This window comes from Cervus elaphus, chromosome 6 (assembly GCF_910594005.1).
Source record: "Cervus elaphus chromosome 6, mCerEla1.1, whole genome shotgun sequence".
In the NCBI taxonomy this organism is placed as follows: Eukaryota; Metazoa; Chordata; class Mammalia; order Artiodactyla; family Cervidae; genus Cervus; species Cervus elaphus.
In genome coordinates, this window is record NC_057820.1 from 18543932 (window position 1) to 18561952 (window position 18021).

Sequence of the window (18021 nt, forward strand, 5' to 3'; positions counted from 1 at the left end):
TGAGCTTGGAAACCACACGCCTAGAGCCCTAAGCCAGTTTTTTAAATGTAAAATTCCATTTGTTAATATTTTGGATTAATAAATTATAAACATGATTTTTTCAAACAATGTTTTAAAAAGCTAATCAAAATTACCAAGTCATTTTGTGACTGAGTTTGTGAGTGGAGATTTTTAGGTTATGAAGAGTGGAATTTGTGTTGACTAATGAAAAGTCTGGCCTTGCATGCTGAGCACTGAGTTTCCCCAGTTCATCTGAGGTCACTTGAGCAAAACCCAAGTGTCAGACCAAACCCTCTGGTACGTTCCATGGACTTGATTCAGCAGCTAAAGCAAGTAAAGTCATATTAGCTTTTTTTTTTTTTCATCCAATTTTTTGGGACTCCTATTCATCATTATAAGCACTCATTAAGACTAGAATTCCTTCCATTTAACTACAGAAATAGTAATTCATTATGAGGAGCAAATCTGGAAGCTTTCATCACTTTGACATTCAGGTGCTGACCTAACCATGAAATGGCAACATTTTTCTTTTAGAACACTCAGTGGATATGCTGTACACTTTTGCCAATTGCTCAGGACTGAACTTGATCTTTGGTCTAAATGCATTACTACGAACCGCAGATATGCACTGGGACAGTTCCAACGCTCGGTTACTCCTGGACTACTGCTCTTCCAAGAATTATAACATTTCTTGGGAACTAGGCAATGGTAAGTGCCTCCCATCTCCAGAAACATTTCCATAATAAGGAGATTCCCCTTTGGCATTATTTGTTCCTATTTATGACCTTTTTATTAATAGCAAATACACCTTTTGTCTTGGAATAGTTGTGTAAGTGCTCAACGGTGCAAGTTTGGAATTGTGGCCAAAAACTCCTTATGTAGCCCAGATGTTATTGCTCATCCCAGTTTACATTTGAGCACTTCCACAGCTCCCTTGCCTGCCAATGCAGGAGATTGTAAGAGATGAGGGTTCAGTCTCTGGGTTGGGAAGATCCCCTGGAGGAGGAAATGACAACCCACTCCAGTATTTTTGCCTGGAGAATCCCACGGACAGAGCAGCCTGGCGGGCTACAGCCCATGGGGTCACGAAGAGTCGGACACGATTGGAGAAACTTAGCATGCATGCACAGCTCCCTGATTCCTCTGGGATCTTTAGGGTCACGTGGCAGGTCGCCTGGCAGGTTGGACTCAAGCAGTTTACTTCTACCTTTCCATTCCTTCATCTGTTCTCCTCTTGTCATTTAATCTCAGCAACCCCATCCTGACATTCATAATAGGTTCAAGCTAGAAGTTCCAGGACAGAGTTCCCTCTAGGTCAGGCTCTTGAGTGTCTCCTTCTTCATTCTTTTTTTGCAAGGAACTTATCAATTCTAATTAAAGTGGGTCTTCTCTGGTGGCTAAGATGGTAAAGAATTCTGCCTGCAATGCAGGAGGCCCAGGTTCAATATCTGGGTGGGGAAGATCCTCTGGAGAAGGAAATGGCAACTCACTCTCGTATACTTGCCTGGAGAATTCCATGGACAGAGGAGCTTGGCAGGTACAATCCATGGGGTTGCAAAGAGTCAGACACAACTGAGCCACTAACACTTTCACTTTCAAAGTGCTAATTAGCTACATCCATTCAAACGTATTGACAGTGCTTTGTCCATACATCAGCCAATGGAACTGAAAATAAAATGGAAAGTGAGATGGTAAATACAATTTTGACCTTCATTTCATAGATGACCAAAGAGACACAAAAATGTGAGCTAAATATATAGCTGTGTGCGTACATCTGTGCTTAGTTGCTCAATCATATCCAACTCTTTGCAACCCCATGGACTGTAGCCCACCAGGCTCCTCTGCCTATGGCATTCTACAGGCAAGAATACTGGAGTGGGTTGCCATTTCTGCCTCAAGGGGATCTTCCCAACCCAAGGATTGAACCCACGTCTCCTGTCTCCTGCACTGTAGGCAGATTCTTTACTTATGATGCTAGGCAATTATGAGTTAGAGAAATCTTAGAGGAGTTAGGATTTGAACCCAGGCAGTCTGGCTCTAGAACGAGGTCATTGCTCTCTCGAGACTTCTGTTCTGTGGGTAAGGAGCCAGACCTACCAGAAAGCAAGCAAAGAAGTGATACATATCTATAGTGGTATGTGTTATGATAAAGTCTAGCCACAGATTTTGGGGTTTGGTGGCTGAGGATAACTGACAAGGTGAAGCACTGAAGCAGAATAGAAGGAAGGATAGAGGCAACCATGTCTTAGGTAGATGCTCTGACCAAGTTTACTGAAGCAACTATGTGAACCATAGGTCATCCTTACCTGTCTCTGTACATTCCCCGCCCCCCCTATTTTTCTACCCTACCCATCCCCAAATCCTTCTGCTCTTCAGGGCAAGATAAAACAGTGATGTCATCATGTGTCCCTCTTCCTTGGGTTCCATTTTGCAAAGAAGGTCTGGTTTCCAGGGTAAAGCAGAAGAATAAAGTAATTTGGAAAGTAGATTAGACATTTTCCGTGCCTTCCTCCCATCTCTTCAGTTTTGTTACTTCCAGATTCACATGCATACATAATTTGCCTTTATAATTCTCAATAAGACTTTTTTTTAAAGAATTTATCTTAATTTTTATTTGCTATTAAGATAACTTTTGACATTATAAGGGCAATATGGAGCTTCAAAAAATTCTAACTAGTGAAGATGACACATGCATATGGCATTTCACAGATAAACAGTGTAAGCTCAATAAGACTTAATTACATTGTAGAAATGGGTTTTTAAATGCCTTCTCCCTGCACAATCTTTTTTTTTTTTTTTTTTTGCACAATCTTTTTAAAAGTAAATTAGGCTATTAAACACTCGGTACAGACTATCTCTTGAATATCCATTGGCTTAATGTACCCATCATTAATTTCCAACTGTTTTATTACACCCTCATACTTCAGTTATATAACTTAAATTTTTGTTTTCCTGTAATATATTCTTTATAACTAGATAACTTACCTTTCTTGACTTTGGATTCTAAGTTTTGGTAATGTGAAAAATGCTCTGTTGCTTTTATGTTGGCTTCTAAATAGAAAAAAATTTTAGGTGAGCATTTATTTTGAGAATTGCTGTCTTTCAGAACCTAACAGTTTCCAGAAGAAGGCTGGTATTTTCATCGATGGATGGCAGTTAGGAGAAGATTTTATTGAGTTGCATAAACTTCTAGGAAAATCTACTTTCAAAAATGCAAAACTCTATGGTCCTGATGTTGGCCAGCCTAGAAGAAAGACTGTTAAGATGCTGAAGAGGTAAGAGCTAGAGGAAGCAGAGCCACTTTTCTTAAAAATATTTTTCTTTGGTGGAGGATCCTCAATAAACCACCTATTATTAAATAATCTTTGGACTTCCCTGGTGGTCCAGTGGTTAAGATTCTGTGCCTCCATTTCAAGGGGCGGGGCGGCAGGGTTCGCTCCCTGGTCAGGGAAGTTCCACATGTCGCATGGTGCGGCCAAAATAAATAAATTAACCAATTTGTTGCCTGACTGGATGGTTTACCAAAAAAGCAAATACTGACTGGCTCAGAGTATCAAAGATTTTGGGGCAAATGGCACCTGTGATAAAAATTTGTATTAGAATTAGGAAGTTCGTGTTGCTTTATCCTAAAGTAATAACCAGCCCATTTCTAGGGAAAATAACTCGTGTGCATATATTGTGTGCATATATTATCCATATCAGGATTAAGTGATAATAGCTTTTTTTTTCTAGTTTCCTAAAGGCTGGGGGAGAAGTGATTGATTCAGTTACATGGCATCAGTAAGTATGTCTCCTACTGTTAATACTAAGAAAGTACAGCTAGCTTTACTTATGACCTAGTTTTCAAAACAATGTTTTCATTAAGTGCTAATTGACTTTATAGTGTTTAAAGCAGCATTGTACTAGGATTTTAATATTAATAAAGCAAAAATTTTAACTAATTTTAAGTAACATGGTGGTTTCTACAAGATCAAAGCACACTTTCATTTAAGTCATGAAACAGATAAGTGGCTAAAATGAATGTACTTGCCAAAGAACGGATAACCCACAATACCTACACTTGTGACTATGTTTTCTCAAGACAGAGTAACTGGTCTCCTCCCATCTTATTCTTGCCTTAGTAGAACCTCTACCTTTTTTTTTCTTTTTTTTTTTAAATAGCACAGGGGTGGGAAGAAGTAGAAAGGAGGGCAAAGGTTGCTAATTAACTTAAAAGCAGAAAGTAAAGTTTGTTATTTCTTCCTGAATATTTTCTGAATAATTCAGTTACTATGTGAATGGGCGAATTGCTACCAAAGAAGATTTCCTAAACCCTGATATACTGGACACTTTTATTTCATCTGTGCAAAAAACTTTCCAGGTAATAGTCTTTTTTTTTCTCTCTCTCTCTCTTTTTAATGTTAAAACCAAAGTACTTTGTAGTCTAGCTAGTCCTAAATTCTGTGGGTATATAAATTTACATGTTTTTTCAGTTTTAGAGAACAGGCACTAGGTCTTATTTACCTTCAGTTTCCTCCTCTTAGCATTGGGTCTTACCCATGTTTATTGATTAGAAATTAAAAATACTTCCCACAGCCGTTCAGTAGAATAAACTCTCATAGTCTGTAAGAATGGGGTTTTTGCATTCCTTCCACACCTAGTATTCCAATAAAAGTTAACTACCCAAAACCTAAATGACTGTGAACATATTTTGTAACTGTATTGGATGATGGGTCTGGGAATTCGAGGGTTTGAATGTGGCGTAATCTTTAGCATCATATTTGGTCCTCTTGCTTGCAATTACTAAGGAGATTTTCCTGTTCCATAGGTTGTTGAGGAGACCAGACCCCACAAGAAGGTTTGGTTAGGAGAGACCAGTTCTGCATTTGGGGGTGGAGCGCCCTTGCTGTCCAACACCTTTGCCGCTGGCTTTATGTGAGTGAAACTGCAGTTGTCTCAGGGACCGGATAGTACTCTCCTGTTCTTCTATTCAGCTGAAATAACTCATCGGCCAAAAATCAAAGACAGTTTCTATGGCTGAACTCCAAAATTCATGCCAGATTTTGCAATAAAATGATTTACTAAATTAGTTGGACATCTTTAATGGATGCCCCAGATTAATCATGAATGAACTGCTTTAGAAGTTTTGTTCCTTACTTATGGCCCATAACTATGTGAGGCATTCCTTTCTCTAAAGAAGTACATGGTAAAAGAGTGTATCCTGAGAAGGATACTGAGTACCTATAGCTCTATTCATAGATTCTCAAGACCGTTTAGAACCCGGAAGTAGGAGGTCACACCCGAGGGGCTGCCAATGAGTTTAAAGATTTACTAAATCACCACCTTGTCCAGCCTCCACAAACTTGACTGCTTGAAAACCAACTTGTTTACTTACATTCTATTACTCGGTTAATGCTCTTAACCTAATGTTCTGTTCCTCACTGGGTTTTATTCTCTTTCCTCTCCTACCCTCATTCTTAGAAGCCCCGAATAAAGCACACATCTTTATCCTTATGTAGGGGCGTGAGGAATAGAGAAAAGAGGGGAGGTGTTTGTTTTGCCACTAAATAAAGACGGAGGGGAGTTCCCTGGTGGTCCTGTGGTTAGGACTTTGCCTTCCAATGCAGGGGGTGCGGGTTCAATCAACTGGTTGGGGACCACATGTCTCTAGATCAAAAACCAATCGCCAGTCCAGGTTCGATGCATGAGACAGGGTACTCAGGGCTGGTGCACTGGGATGACCCAGAGGGATGGGATGGGGAGGGAGGGGGAGGGGGGTTCAGGATGGGGAACACATGTACACCCATGGCTGATTCATGTCAATATATGGCAAAACCACTACAATATTGTAAAGTAATTAGCCTCCAATTAAAATATAAAGAAAAACCAAAACATAAAACAGAAGCAGTACTATAACAAATTCAAGAATGACTTTAAAAATGGTTCACATTAAAAAAAAAATAGGAGGAAAGAGGTGTCCATAGAAGCTTATTATTTTGCATTTCAGTAACCACCAGCAACCTTTACTTCTATCCTCACATGGGGATGGAGGTGGAGAGGTTGCGGGTGGGAGGTGGGTTGGCATGGATCCGACAGGATGGAGAACAAGTATATATGTTGTATAATTAATTGTCTATAGCTGTAGGCTTCTATGGCTTTGTAGACGTTGTCCTACCCTGATAGGGACTCCTATGGCATATTAATCGTCTTCAAGAACTTGTTATCATGCAGGAGTGAGAGAGCACCTGAAGAAAAGGATAGTCTCTGTTTCATCGGAATGTCTTATTCATGACTAATACTACTTTTCTGGTTTTCTGTCAGCTCCTCCCACACAGAGGAATAAATCAGAATAGTGTAGAGGTAAAATGGAGTTATTTTGTTTTCCAAATCTGAAGAAAGCTTGGCCTCACTCTGTTCCAGGTGGCTGGATAAATTGGGCCTGTCAGCCAGAATGGGCATAGAAGTGGTGATGAGGCAAGTGTTGTTTGGAGCCGGGAACTACCACTTAGTGGATGAAAATTTTGAACCTTTGCCTGTAAGTGATCATTATTTTCCTGTTATTGTGAGTCAATTAAAGTCTACCTTTTATGAAGAGTCAATTCTGTCATTAAATTCAGTGCTCTTAATAAGTAGCCAAACCATGGAAAGGTGGACTGGAAGAAATCTTAGAAGAAACCCATTGTGACATTTTTGTGTCTCAAGAAATTGAGACCCAGAAATAATGATTTCAACATGAGTCATTTGGGGTATGGCATGAGATTTTTTTAAAAAGAGGGGTAATCTGAAATTTTATGACTTCAATTTTACATGATAACAAACTTGAATCAACTATTTTGCAAAGTAAATCAAAGTTGAAATTGCCATTAGTATCCAAAGTTTCAAAATGTTTTTATGTCATGAAATCATCATTTATTTAACTTTTAAGATAAGCTAGTACCATGTATTTGTTCAGAAATATCACCCTAAGATTGGCTATTTTGTTAATAATCTTCAAGATATTTGTGAATAGAGTCTCATTTCCACCCTATTTCCAACTACATCTGGTGCTAAATCAGGAACTGTAGCCTTTCATATAAAAGCCACCTTGAAGATATAAATAGGAATAGCACAGGTATAGCTCTGAGAAGTATGACCTTGATTTTTACAGTCTAAAATAGCATTTGAGAATATCTATTTTCTAAGAATAATTCCTACGGGAATTATTTGAACACTATAGGAAAGCTAAGAAAGTCTGCAAAAAGCACATGCCAAAATATAAGCTAGGCTTTTGTGGTTTTATCCCCCTAAAATTGCTTTTAATCTATAGTGGCCCAAGTTCATGGAGCACACTGTTCATAATAAAATTTTTAGCAAGATGTCTTTGTACAAAAAGGAATCTCTTCCCCAAGTCATTTATAAAATGAGTTAAACCAAGTGTGATCATTTCATTGAACAAATATCCAAAATCTACTACTGGCCATTTCTTAAATGGACCTTGAACAAGGAAGAGAAGTAAATAATTTCTTCACAATGTGCTGTAAGTACAATATCTAGAAATTAGCTACCTTACCCTGTCACTCTTTATACTATTTATTATGTTATCTAAAGCTTCAAACACAAACTTTTGACTTAAGAATTCTTTGTATATATGCTAAATATATTTCTTCCTTAAGGTTTACAAGTCAGCTACAAAAACGTGGAAGAGTAAATGGTACCATTGACATCTGCAGGATCCTAGGCAATCAGCCTTAAACCTATTGTACATGTCTGTTTTCTTATTTGATTTGCATAACAGTCCTGGAAGGTGGCAACACAGTTGTCTTAGATTCATTTTTCTATTTATTAATTGTTTAATTGGAGGATAATTTCTTTATAATGTGCTGGTTTCTGCTGTACAATGCAAATAAATCATAATTTTATATATGTGTGTGTATATATATTTTCACTCTCTTTTGAGCCTCCCTCTCCCCTCCCATCCCACCCCTCCAGGTCATCACAGGCTGGACTCCCCCATTTTTCAAATGTTGTTGTTGTTCAGTCGCTAGGTTGTCTCCTGTTCTTTGTGACCCTGTGAACTGCAGCACGCCAGGCCTCCCTATCCCTCACTGTCTCCTGGAGTTTGCTCAAACTCATGTCCATTGAGTCGGTGATGCCATCTAACCATCTCATCCTCTGTCATCCCCTTCTCCTGCTCTCAACCTTTCCCAGCATCAGGGTCTTTTCTAATGAGTCGGCTCTTTGCATCAGGTGGCCAAAGTACTGAAGTTTCAACTTGGGCATCAGTCCTTCCAATGAATATTCAGCGTGGATTTGCTTTTTCATTTTTCACACGGGGATGTTCAAATTAAGGGATGCTTGTGGGATTTGCTGGAGGTCACACTGTCTTGTTGTTATTCTAAAGAATCCTATACAAATCCTGGCTCTGAACCTGCTTGCTTTCTATCCACGCACCCATCTCCCCTCACAGAACCATGCTAAAGTTATGTCTCTTTTGAAAGCATTTAACTGATTCTTCTCTGTAAAATCTTAAGTCTCCAGTGTAAAATCTTAAGCAGAGAAACAAAAGCTGTTTGCCTAGTAAGTCTGCTTTATCTCAGTTCAAGGGCTTCCCTTGTGGCTCAGCTGATAAAGAATCCGCCTGCAATGTGGGAGACCTGGGTTGACGTATATATATCTAGTGAACTAAAAAATAACTTTCTTATTATGAAAAATTTCAAAGTAGAGGGGAAAATATATGAAGCCCTAATCTTGTCTAATCCATAATCCTGCCTATCCCTCACCTCCCACTTACTAAGCAAACCTCAGGTATATCATTTTATCTGTAAGTATTTCAGTATGTTTCCCCTTTGGAAAAACATAATAAAATATAGTTATCACACTTTAAAATATTGACAATAACTTCTCAATATCATTAAATATTTAGTCAGGGTTTCACATTTTCCTTACTGTCTCGACTGTCTTTAACAGTCGGTTTATTCACATCAGAATCCAAACAAGGTGCATATATTGCATATACTATGTCTCTTTTTTAAGCATTTGTTATATCTTTTAAGCCTGTTAATCTTTAACTTCTCCCTCCCTCTCTTTTTTTTTTGTCTCTTGGGATTTATTAATTAAACAAACCAGGTAATTTGTTCTATAATGTTTTCCACATTCTGCGTTTTACTAAGGTTTCGGAGGCAGTTGTTTTAGTCTGCTCAACAGATAGAAGTTTTTATCTTTCAAACTTGGTTCTGTATGTGTATATGTGTCTGTGAGTGTGTGTGTATCTAAAGTTTTTGCTTTGAGTTTTGAATTCTTGGATGACAGACAACACAAACTATTTAAACTGCCTCTTAGCAATCAGTTGTATTCTTGAGATCTATCTACTAGCAGACATAGCCCTCTGAATCATGGAAATGTAGACCTCTGGTGATGAACAGCAGCAAACAAGATACTGCCCTCAGGTTCACGGTGGCAACACAGACCAAAAGATGAATCCTTCTTAAATACCTCTAGAATAACAGTCACACTGTTTGTAGGATAGCTATTTGCTTGACACTGTTTTTGTTAAAAAGTAAGTAAAAATCTATTTTTGTCCCACCCCTCCCCAATCACTTCAACTAGGATTATTGGCTGTCTCTTCTGTTCAAGAAACTGGTGGGCACCAAAGTGTTAATGGCAAGTGTGAAAGGTCCAGACAGAAGCAAACTTCGAGTATATCTTCATTGCACAAACATCAACCAGTAAGTGTGTAACACACCCTTTACCAATCAACAAGTTTTAATAATTAAACACACAATTTCCTACTCTAACACCCTGCTGTCTTCTATCTATAGAGTGGGTCTAAGGTGGATCATTGTTCTTTATTTCTTTTCATTCTCATAGTGATATGGTGCCAGAGTCTAGCTTAAAAAAAAAAAAGGTTAAATGTAGGCATTTACAGTCCAGCAAAGATTTGACAATGATTTGATTAACATAATACATAATAAAAATATATCCTGAATGTAAATAAAGAATAGTACAAATGTAACCACATAAAACAGATTTCATATGAATGATTAATCAATTGAATGACTATGGATGAATATAAATATGAATTCATATGAATGAATAATTATGTGACTATACTTATCATTTTGAATCATATCTCATTAATAAAGAAGAAAAATTAAAAGGTGACTGATAACAACTCTCATGTTTTCAAAAGTTTTAACTCAGTTTCTAGAATTGAGAGGCCATAAGAGATTTTTATAGTACAATACTCTGGCCTTAGGTAGCAAAAAATATTCCTAAATTTGAGATTTTTCTCATCTTGGTTTCAGTCTGTCTTTCCTGATAGAATAATGCTAAAAATATTTAGCTACAAAGGCTACCCATGGTTTCCTATTTCATTGAAAGGGAACTCTGTTTCTGGTGAGTGGCCCCATTAGGAATGGTGGGGAATGGTTTAGGTGGATAAATTCTGTAAAATGTCAGTAGATTTAATTTTCTTATTAGTGTCAGTCTTTTCATAAGGTTAGAAAAAGTCTTGGTTTATATGGTTTATAATATGAACTCATATGAACCCACAAAATTTCCCTTTTACCATTTAACTTTCCTAAGTTTGAACATGTATGAGCTGACTGACTTCCTCACAAGTCAGTCTGGCAAAGCAGCAAAGATCGCAAAGTGCTGAAGCCCAGACAATGGTTGTGTGAAGAGCAATAGTTTCATCACGTTTTCAAAACAGAACCACATCAGCAGTCTGATATTAGCATAACTGGAAGATACAAGGAGGGTGCAGCATCACTATAAATACTAAATACACTTCGTATTATCCGTGATTATATTGTAACCAACTACTTAATTGCTTAAATTAAATAAACACTTTTATTGAGTTCATGTATTTGCTTTTAGCCCAAGGTATAAAGAAGGAGATTTAACTCTCTATGCCTTAAACCTCCATAATGTCACCAAGCGCTTGCAGTTACCACATCCCTTATTTAACAAGCAAGTGGATAAATACCTCATAAAACCTTCAGGACCCGATGGCTTACTTTCCAAGTGAGTAATTTTCTTGGTTCATTTCAAACTTTCACCTAAAGTGAATTTTCTTGGTGTTTGTCAGAATACTGTGTGTTGACAGGGAGCAAAAGAAAAAAATCAACTATTTCAAGTTCTAACAATTCTTAATATTCAGGAAATTATATGTGAATACACACTAATACAGGTGTAACTCATTCGGAGAATCAAAGCAGAAGGATGGGAAGACAAAATGGCAGTTATCGTACAGAAATGTTTTCATTTCAAAACAACTTGATGTATATCTGGATCCACTCAATGCATTTAGATTATTTGCTCCAAAAAAATAATCCTTGGTAATACAGTCACTAAAGCAAAAATACCTGTATGTAATTGCTATATAAAGGCATAGGAGTTGGTATAAAATATCATGTGTCATGGATGTGGTTCTGTTACAGTATCAGAATAGTTTGTTATTGGTTAGAGTGAAGAAAAAGAGGGGTCAGAAATGTGCCTTTTAAGTGAATTATTTAAAATTGGTTCTTAAACGTTTTACTTTTAAAAGCCCATGATTGAGTATGTCTTAAAAAGCCTATAGTCAACAGAATACCCAAGGGACTTCCCCGGTTGTCCAATGGTTAGCACTCCATGCTCCCAATGCAGGGGGCCTGGGTTTAATTCCCAGTCAGACAACTAGATCCCATATGCTGCAACTAAGAGTTTGCATGCCATAACAAAGACTGACGATCCTGCATGTGCAAATAAGGCACAGCCCAATAAATAAATATTTTTATCAAACCAGAATACCCAAGAATGAGTTAGGCACAACAGATATTGTAAGATTTCTGTCCAGTGTGTGTTGGAAGGAGCTCTTTTCTTCATGGGTATTCTCACACTGTGTGTGTGTGTGTGCTCAGTTGTGTCTGACTCTTTGCCACTCCATGGGCTCTGGCCCGCCAAGCTCCTCTGTCCATGGGAGTATCTCGGCAAGACTACTGGAGTGGGTTGCCAGTTCCTCCTCTGGTGGGTCTCCCATCTCTGCAAATGCTCTGTGAGTATTGTTTTCAGTGACAGCATCAGAACCTGAAAAAGTGTCATAAATGTGCTTTCGACAAAGTCCTATCCCTATAGACAAGTATTATTAACTCTGGGTACCATTCTATGATTTTTTTTTTCCTGTCCCTTATTTTGCTATATATAACTGTAATCATACAACTTCTAATAGGAGAAATTGAAGGAGAACCCACAAGTTTTCCCAAGTATCTTTCCATCTATAGTCTTTGTAGACATTTTAATGGGCTGCACGTTTTATAAAATACCATGGTTTACTTGTTCATTTTCCTACTGTTTTTTTCCCCCTGTTATAAATAATGTATATTTGAATAACAGATACTTCTCTCTTTGGGGATTTTGACACTTTTTTAAGTTCTTATCCTATTTGTGTCTGAGGCCGAGAAGGGAAAAACTTCTCTGAAGTAACTAAGTAATAGTTGTAGAGTTAGATGTATCTTAAGAGGGACTTCGCTGGTGGTCCAGGGGTTGAGACTCTGTGCTCCCAATGCAGGTGTCACAGGATCAATCCCTGGTTGGGGAACTAAGATCCTGAGTGTCACAGCAAAAGACAAAGTCTTAGAGATCATTTTAGTCTAGCCTTAGATGGGTATCTAAGGCCATTCAGCCCTGTTTGTTTCCTCTCTGTTGGATCTCACAGTCTCTGCTGGTGACTGCTTCCTGTGGCAAGGATACGGTAAACCTCTCTACCTTTCATGTGCTGCTCTTAGTTCTCTCTGGAGCAGATGGAATCTATACCTCATGCCTATGGACAAGTGGGTTTAGAGGCTTTTTTTTTTCTCTTTCTGGTAGGGGAGGGTAGCATACACTCTGTGTTAATTTTTATTTCCAATTAGGTGTCAATGTTGTAAAAATTGACAAGTATTAAATACCTGGATTTCTAGCTTTTCTTTGAAAATAGGTGCTCTGGCAACTCTGGGGTGTTTTCCCAGTTCGATGGAGCTGAACTGGGATTATTCACTTTAGACAACTCACCCAGCTCTCTGTTCCCCTTAGTCCCTATGTGACCCTGCTGTCGTAGGCCTGTCCTGCTGCTGGTACATGTCACTTTCTTGACCCCGAGGGCATTTGGGTTTGCCACTCTTAATCTGAAACAACACAGAATGCTCTGTTTTCTCCAGAATAACTCAAATATTTGAAGGACAACTGGATTGTCTTCTCTCCAGGCTCAATATGCCTAGTTTTTTCAGTGATTCTTCTCTTTGCTGTATTTACCAGACCCTGTTGCATTCTGATCATATATTTCATGCTTTATACTTGGAAAACTGGTGAAATTGTGGACATTGTTGTATTATCCTAAGTTCTCTTTGATGACTATATATTACTTATATTTTTCTCTCTTTAAAATATCTTTAAAGAGAGATAAAATATCTCTTTTTAAAATGTCACAAAAGCATCCCAGATAGGTTTAATGAATGCACAGTTTGCACACATGCTCATGCTAACAACCTCAGGGGGTTAAATAATGATCACCTTTAAAAAGTTAGTTTTCACTTAAATAACTTGTATAGTGCCCATAGAAGGTCCTGTATCATAAGTATTTAATAAATATTTGAACTGAATATATGTTAACATAAAAGCAGTATTTTATAGTTATCTCAGATGAATTTTGCCCACCGTCTCCAATTCCACCAAATCTGTTGCTTGCTAATTCCTTCCATCTGTATTTCATCTGAAACTTGACAAGCATGTCTTCTATTACTTGTCACCATATTACTAGCTTAGAAATAGGAAATAAGATACTACCTTCAAATAAAACCCTACCCTTATTGGCCAGCTCAATGAGGAAATATTCTGCATGCTTTAAGCTTACACTCAGTATACTGATAACATCCTTTAGCTATATTCATAGCTGATTAAACAGTATAGACAGGTAGATTAGGTATTATCTTGCCCATGTTTCATCTTAACCCAGAGCAGCATTAATTTACAGTGATCAGACTTACCTTTAAACACTGTGACCTCTCCTAAAGACTTTCTGAAACTTTTTTGTGTTCCCTTGTCATGGTCCTCAATCTCTTGCAGAAGAGCTCTAACTATCACCATTTAGAGATGTTGTCAAGACCTATTTTTGTTTGTGGTTTCCTGATGGTGGTCATGGCGTTTCCTCCTCCACCCCTTGCAGGAAGTGCTGTGATATAGGTGCTGAGACAAAGCTCGGGTGCATGTGAGCTGAGTGTAACTGCAGTGCAGGCTTGTTAGCCTTCAGCACAATTATGGTTATCTTATTACATCTTTCGGAGAAGGCAACGGCACCCCACTCCAGTACTCTTGCTTGGAAAATCCCACAGATGGAGGAGCCTGGTATGCTGCAGTCCATGGGATCGCTGAGTCGGACACGACTGAGCGACTTCACTTTGACTTCTCACTTTCATGCATTGGAGAAGGAAATGGCAAACCACTCCAGTGTTCTTGCCTGGAGAATCCCAGGGACGGGGGAGCCTGGTGGGCTGCCGTCTATGGGATCACACAGAGTCAGACACGACTGAAGTGACTTAGCAGTAGCAGCAATATTACATCTTTAGGTACAGAGCCCACAACTGGACATTTAAGCAAGGATTAATGGAAACTAATTTCTCTGCTGACTGATACTTAGTAAGGATACAGTGTGAGAGATCTTTAAAAATTAAAACTTTATAATAATGCTACATTGGAAACAAACAAGTGTCTAACACTAGACAATTCAGTAAATAAACTAATATGCTGGTACAATGGAATCTTGTGCAGTCATTAAAATGATGCAGTGGATGAATGTTTAATGGTGTGAACAAATGTTAGGAAATGTTAAGGGGAAAAGAATCAAGTTTTAAGAGACTATATACTATATGCTTATTTTTGTCCATATGAAAATATGTATGTTCATACATACATAGAAAAGAGATTAAGCAATATACATCAAAATCTTAAAAATGGTTATGATGAGATAAGTTGCTTCTGTTACATTTATTTATCTGAATAATAAAGATGATGATAGATAATGCTTTTACGTGCTTATATGTACAAGGCACTGTTATAAATGCCCTACATATAATATATGTATTACATGTATGACATAAACTTTGGTATTAATCTAAATATTCAACAATAAAAAACTTTTTTGTTATAAAAATTTCATAATATAAAAACCATTTAAGAAAAAGATAAAAGAGATAAAAATATCACTTAGAATTATGGAAGTATCAATAAAACTAAAAGTAGACTAAAGCTTTTCTTCCTAAGCTCTTACTTATATACGATTTGTTGCCGTAAGAATATATTTTTCTATGTTTAGTTGTTTCAGTCATGTCTAACTTTTTGTGACCTCATAGATTGCAGCCCACCAGGCCCCACTGTGCATGGGGATTCTCCAGGCAAGAACACTGGAGTTGCCATGCCCTCTTCCAGGAGATCTTCCCAACCCAGGGATGGAACATTGCATCCCTGGGTTGCAATCTCCCACATTGCAGGTGGATTCTTTACCATCTGAGCCACCCAAAGAAATAGCCCAAGAATATATCAATTTGATTTCAATAATAATAAATATACATAACACTTGTCCTTGATTTTTTTCTATTTTTTGACTCAGTTTTTAATTTAAATTTTGACAGATGCAAAGAAAACATAATTATTTTTTTAAATCTGTGGTTTAGCTAAAGAAAATCATTTTTCTTCACTACAGCAATATATACTCTACCAAAGTAGCTTAACAGCTTAAGAAAATGAATATATACCTCCTGGGAGAAGGGGAGTAAGAGGGTTTACAGATATAGTTACAAGTGGGAAATTGACAGTCATTTTGTACATTAAATTCATGCAACTCACATTCCATCCTATATATTTGCTTCATATATACATGTTTACAATTACTTACCATCCCCCCCCCCAAATGCCACAAATCCAGAAGGATGTCATCTTCATCCTTTTTACACCTCCGTCATCTTGCCTAGTATGGATTGTGTGTGTTTCATTTTCTGTAAAGGGCCAGATAGTAAATATTTGGGGGCTCTGCAGACCATATGGTTTCTGTCACAACTGTTCAGCTCTACCAGTGTAGCTTAAAGTTCATCTCAGCCAAATGCCTATCTGACATAGTGTTCAAATACAAGTTATATAATATAAACTGCCACAGAAAAAAATTGGGGCCTTAAAAAGTTCTCAGGACTTTTATAGAGTAGATGGAAGATGTACAGCTTGGCTAACCTGGACACATCTTTCCCCTTTGCAGATCTGTCCAGCTCAATGGTCAAATTCTGAAGATGGTGGATGAACAAACGCTGCCAGCTTTGACAGAAAAACCTCTCCGCCCAGGAAGTTCACTGGGCATGCCACCTTTCTCGTATGGATTTTTTGTGATAAGAAATGCTAAAGTTGCTGCTTGTATCTGAAAATGAAAGACATGTACTAGCCTGGAGACTGAACTTTTGAGTGTATTGATACGAGGAAAGCAAAATTCAAAGTATAGGAAAGCGAGCAGATATATTACAGACCAATGGGTGGGAGATTTCGAGTCCCTGGGGGACACTCAGTATGAGATTTAGCACAGAATTATGTTCTAAGTAGACCCCTGCTAATAATAAGCCAATGTCAAACACCATGCTTATATTTTTGCATGTACTATTTTAAGGTTATTAAAAATGTACATAATATAATACAGCCAGGAGGCAAGTATGTGAAGGATATATTATTAATTTCAAGAAAGTATTTAGTTGTTTTTATTTAAAATAAAACAGTTACTAGAAAACTGTCAGATTCTTCCCTCCATATGCTATCTCTATGGGCTGCTATAGAAAAAGTTTACTATCACAAACTCCAAATCGTCTATGAAAGAGAGACAATCTCTTTGCATCTTAACAGAGAGCTGAGTTCAGTTGCTGTTTCTCTTCCCTGTTCTGTTTGTCAGTAATACCATGTGAGAAGACAGATGGCCAGATGTGACAGTACTTTTAAAAAGTTTAATGACAATTCAGAGGGAAGGGATTATATACACTTCAAATGAAATAAAAAATGACTGCAAATGAAATTGATTTACCAGGAGGAGAAAATTTAACTCCATACATTACAACCATCTGTTCATGTTTACCTCTGTTAGTCACTCAGTCGTGTCCAACTCTTGGCGACCCCATGGAATGTAGCCCACCAGGCTCCTCTGTCCATGAAATTCTCCAGGCAAGAATACTGGAGTGGGTAGCCATTCCCTTCTCCGGGGAATCTTCCCAACCCAGGGATCGAATCCAGGTCTTCCTCATTGCAGGCAGATTCTCTACTCTCTAAGCCACCAAAGAAGCCCCATGTTTACCTTTAATTTACCTTAAATTCTTATTTTAGTTGGCTGCAACTAACAGAAAACCTTGATTCCAGAGGCTTAAACCACCAGACATTCGTAATCCCACATAATGAGAAGTTCAGGTTGGGTGAGCTCCACTGCTGAAAATGTCACCAAAGAAACAGGTTGCTTCTCTGTCTCTGCTCTGTCACCAGCTTCACTCTCAAGCTGGCAGCACAATTCCGTGGGCCCAGTCAGACCTGGCAGTAGCCAGACAAAGATGAGCCATTCTTTCTGTCTTCTTCATAGACTTTTGAACTTCTCAGAGGTTCTCTCAGCAAACCTCTCTTGCTGTCTCCTTGGGTCATATTAGCCAGGAGGGGGTTGCATAGCCATTGTCCCCAACTGCCAACATCAATGAGATTCCTCTAATTGTCTCCTAATAATCTTTTGGAATGGAGAGGGTGTTGAGAAGTCTATGACACTGACCACTACAGTTCCCTGCTTTTATCAGTAACAGAATATATTATTTTCTCCTGTGTCTTAATTCTAAGAAATATAAGTCTCTTTATATTTATGCCTGCTATGAATAGTGTCTCATTTAAGTACATTTATAAGGAGCTAAAACTGGTACCTAAAGTTTGGATGCTTTAATATCCTTAAATTTTATATATCAGTGGTTTTTATATTTTCACGTTTGAAATAAAGTAAGTTTTGTAACCTAATATTACAATGATTATTCTTTTAATAAAGCATAAGTCTACAGA

The 18021-nt window shown here is 37.9% G+C and overlaps 1 protein-coding gene across 1 annotated transcript in view; it reads left to right on the top strand.

Moving 5' to 3' along the window:
- HPSE (heparanase) overlaps positions 1-18021 on the top strand; it is a 40326-nt gene extending 22305 nt beyond the window's left edge. Inside the window, exons 4-12 of the mRNA XM_043906309.1 lie at positions 535-708; positions 3107-3275; positions 3733-3780; positions 4267-4360; positions 4808-4914; positions 6400-6514; positions 9565-9683; positions 10837-10983; positions 16217-18021. Of these exons, the coding sequence (XP_043762244.1) occupies positions 535-708; positions 3107-3275; positions 3733-3780; positions 4267-4360; positions 4808-4914; positions 6400-6514; positions 9565-9683; positions 10837-10983; positions 16217-16376 (1133 nt within the window). The 3' untranslated portion in view covers positions 16377-18021. The remainder of the gene's footprint in view (positions 1-534; positions 709-3106; positions 3276-3732; positions 3781-4266; positions 4361-4807; positions 4915-6399; positions 6515-9564; positions 9684-10836; positions 10984-16216) is intronic.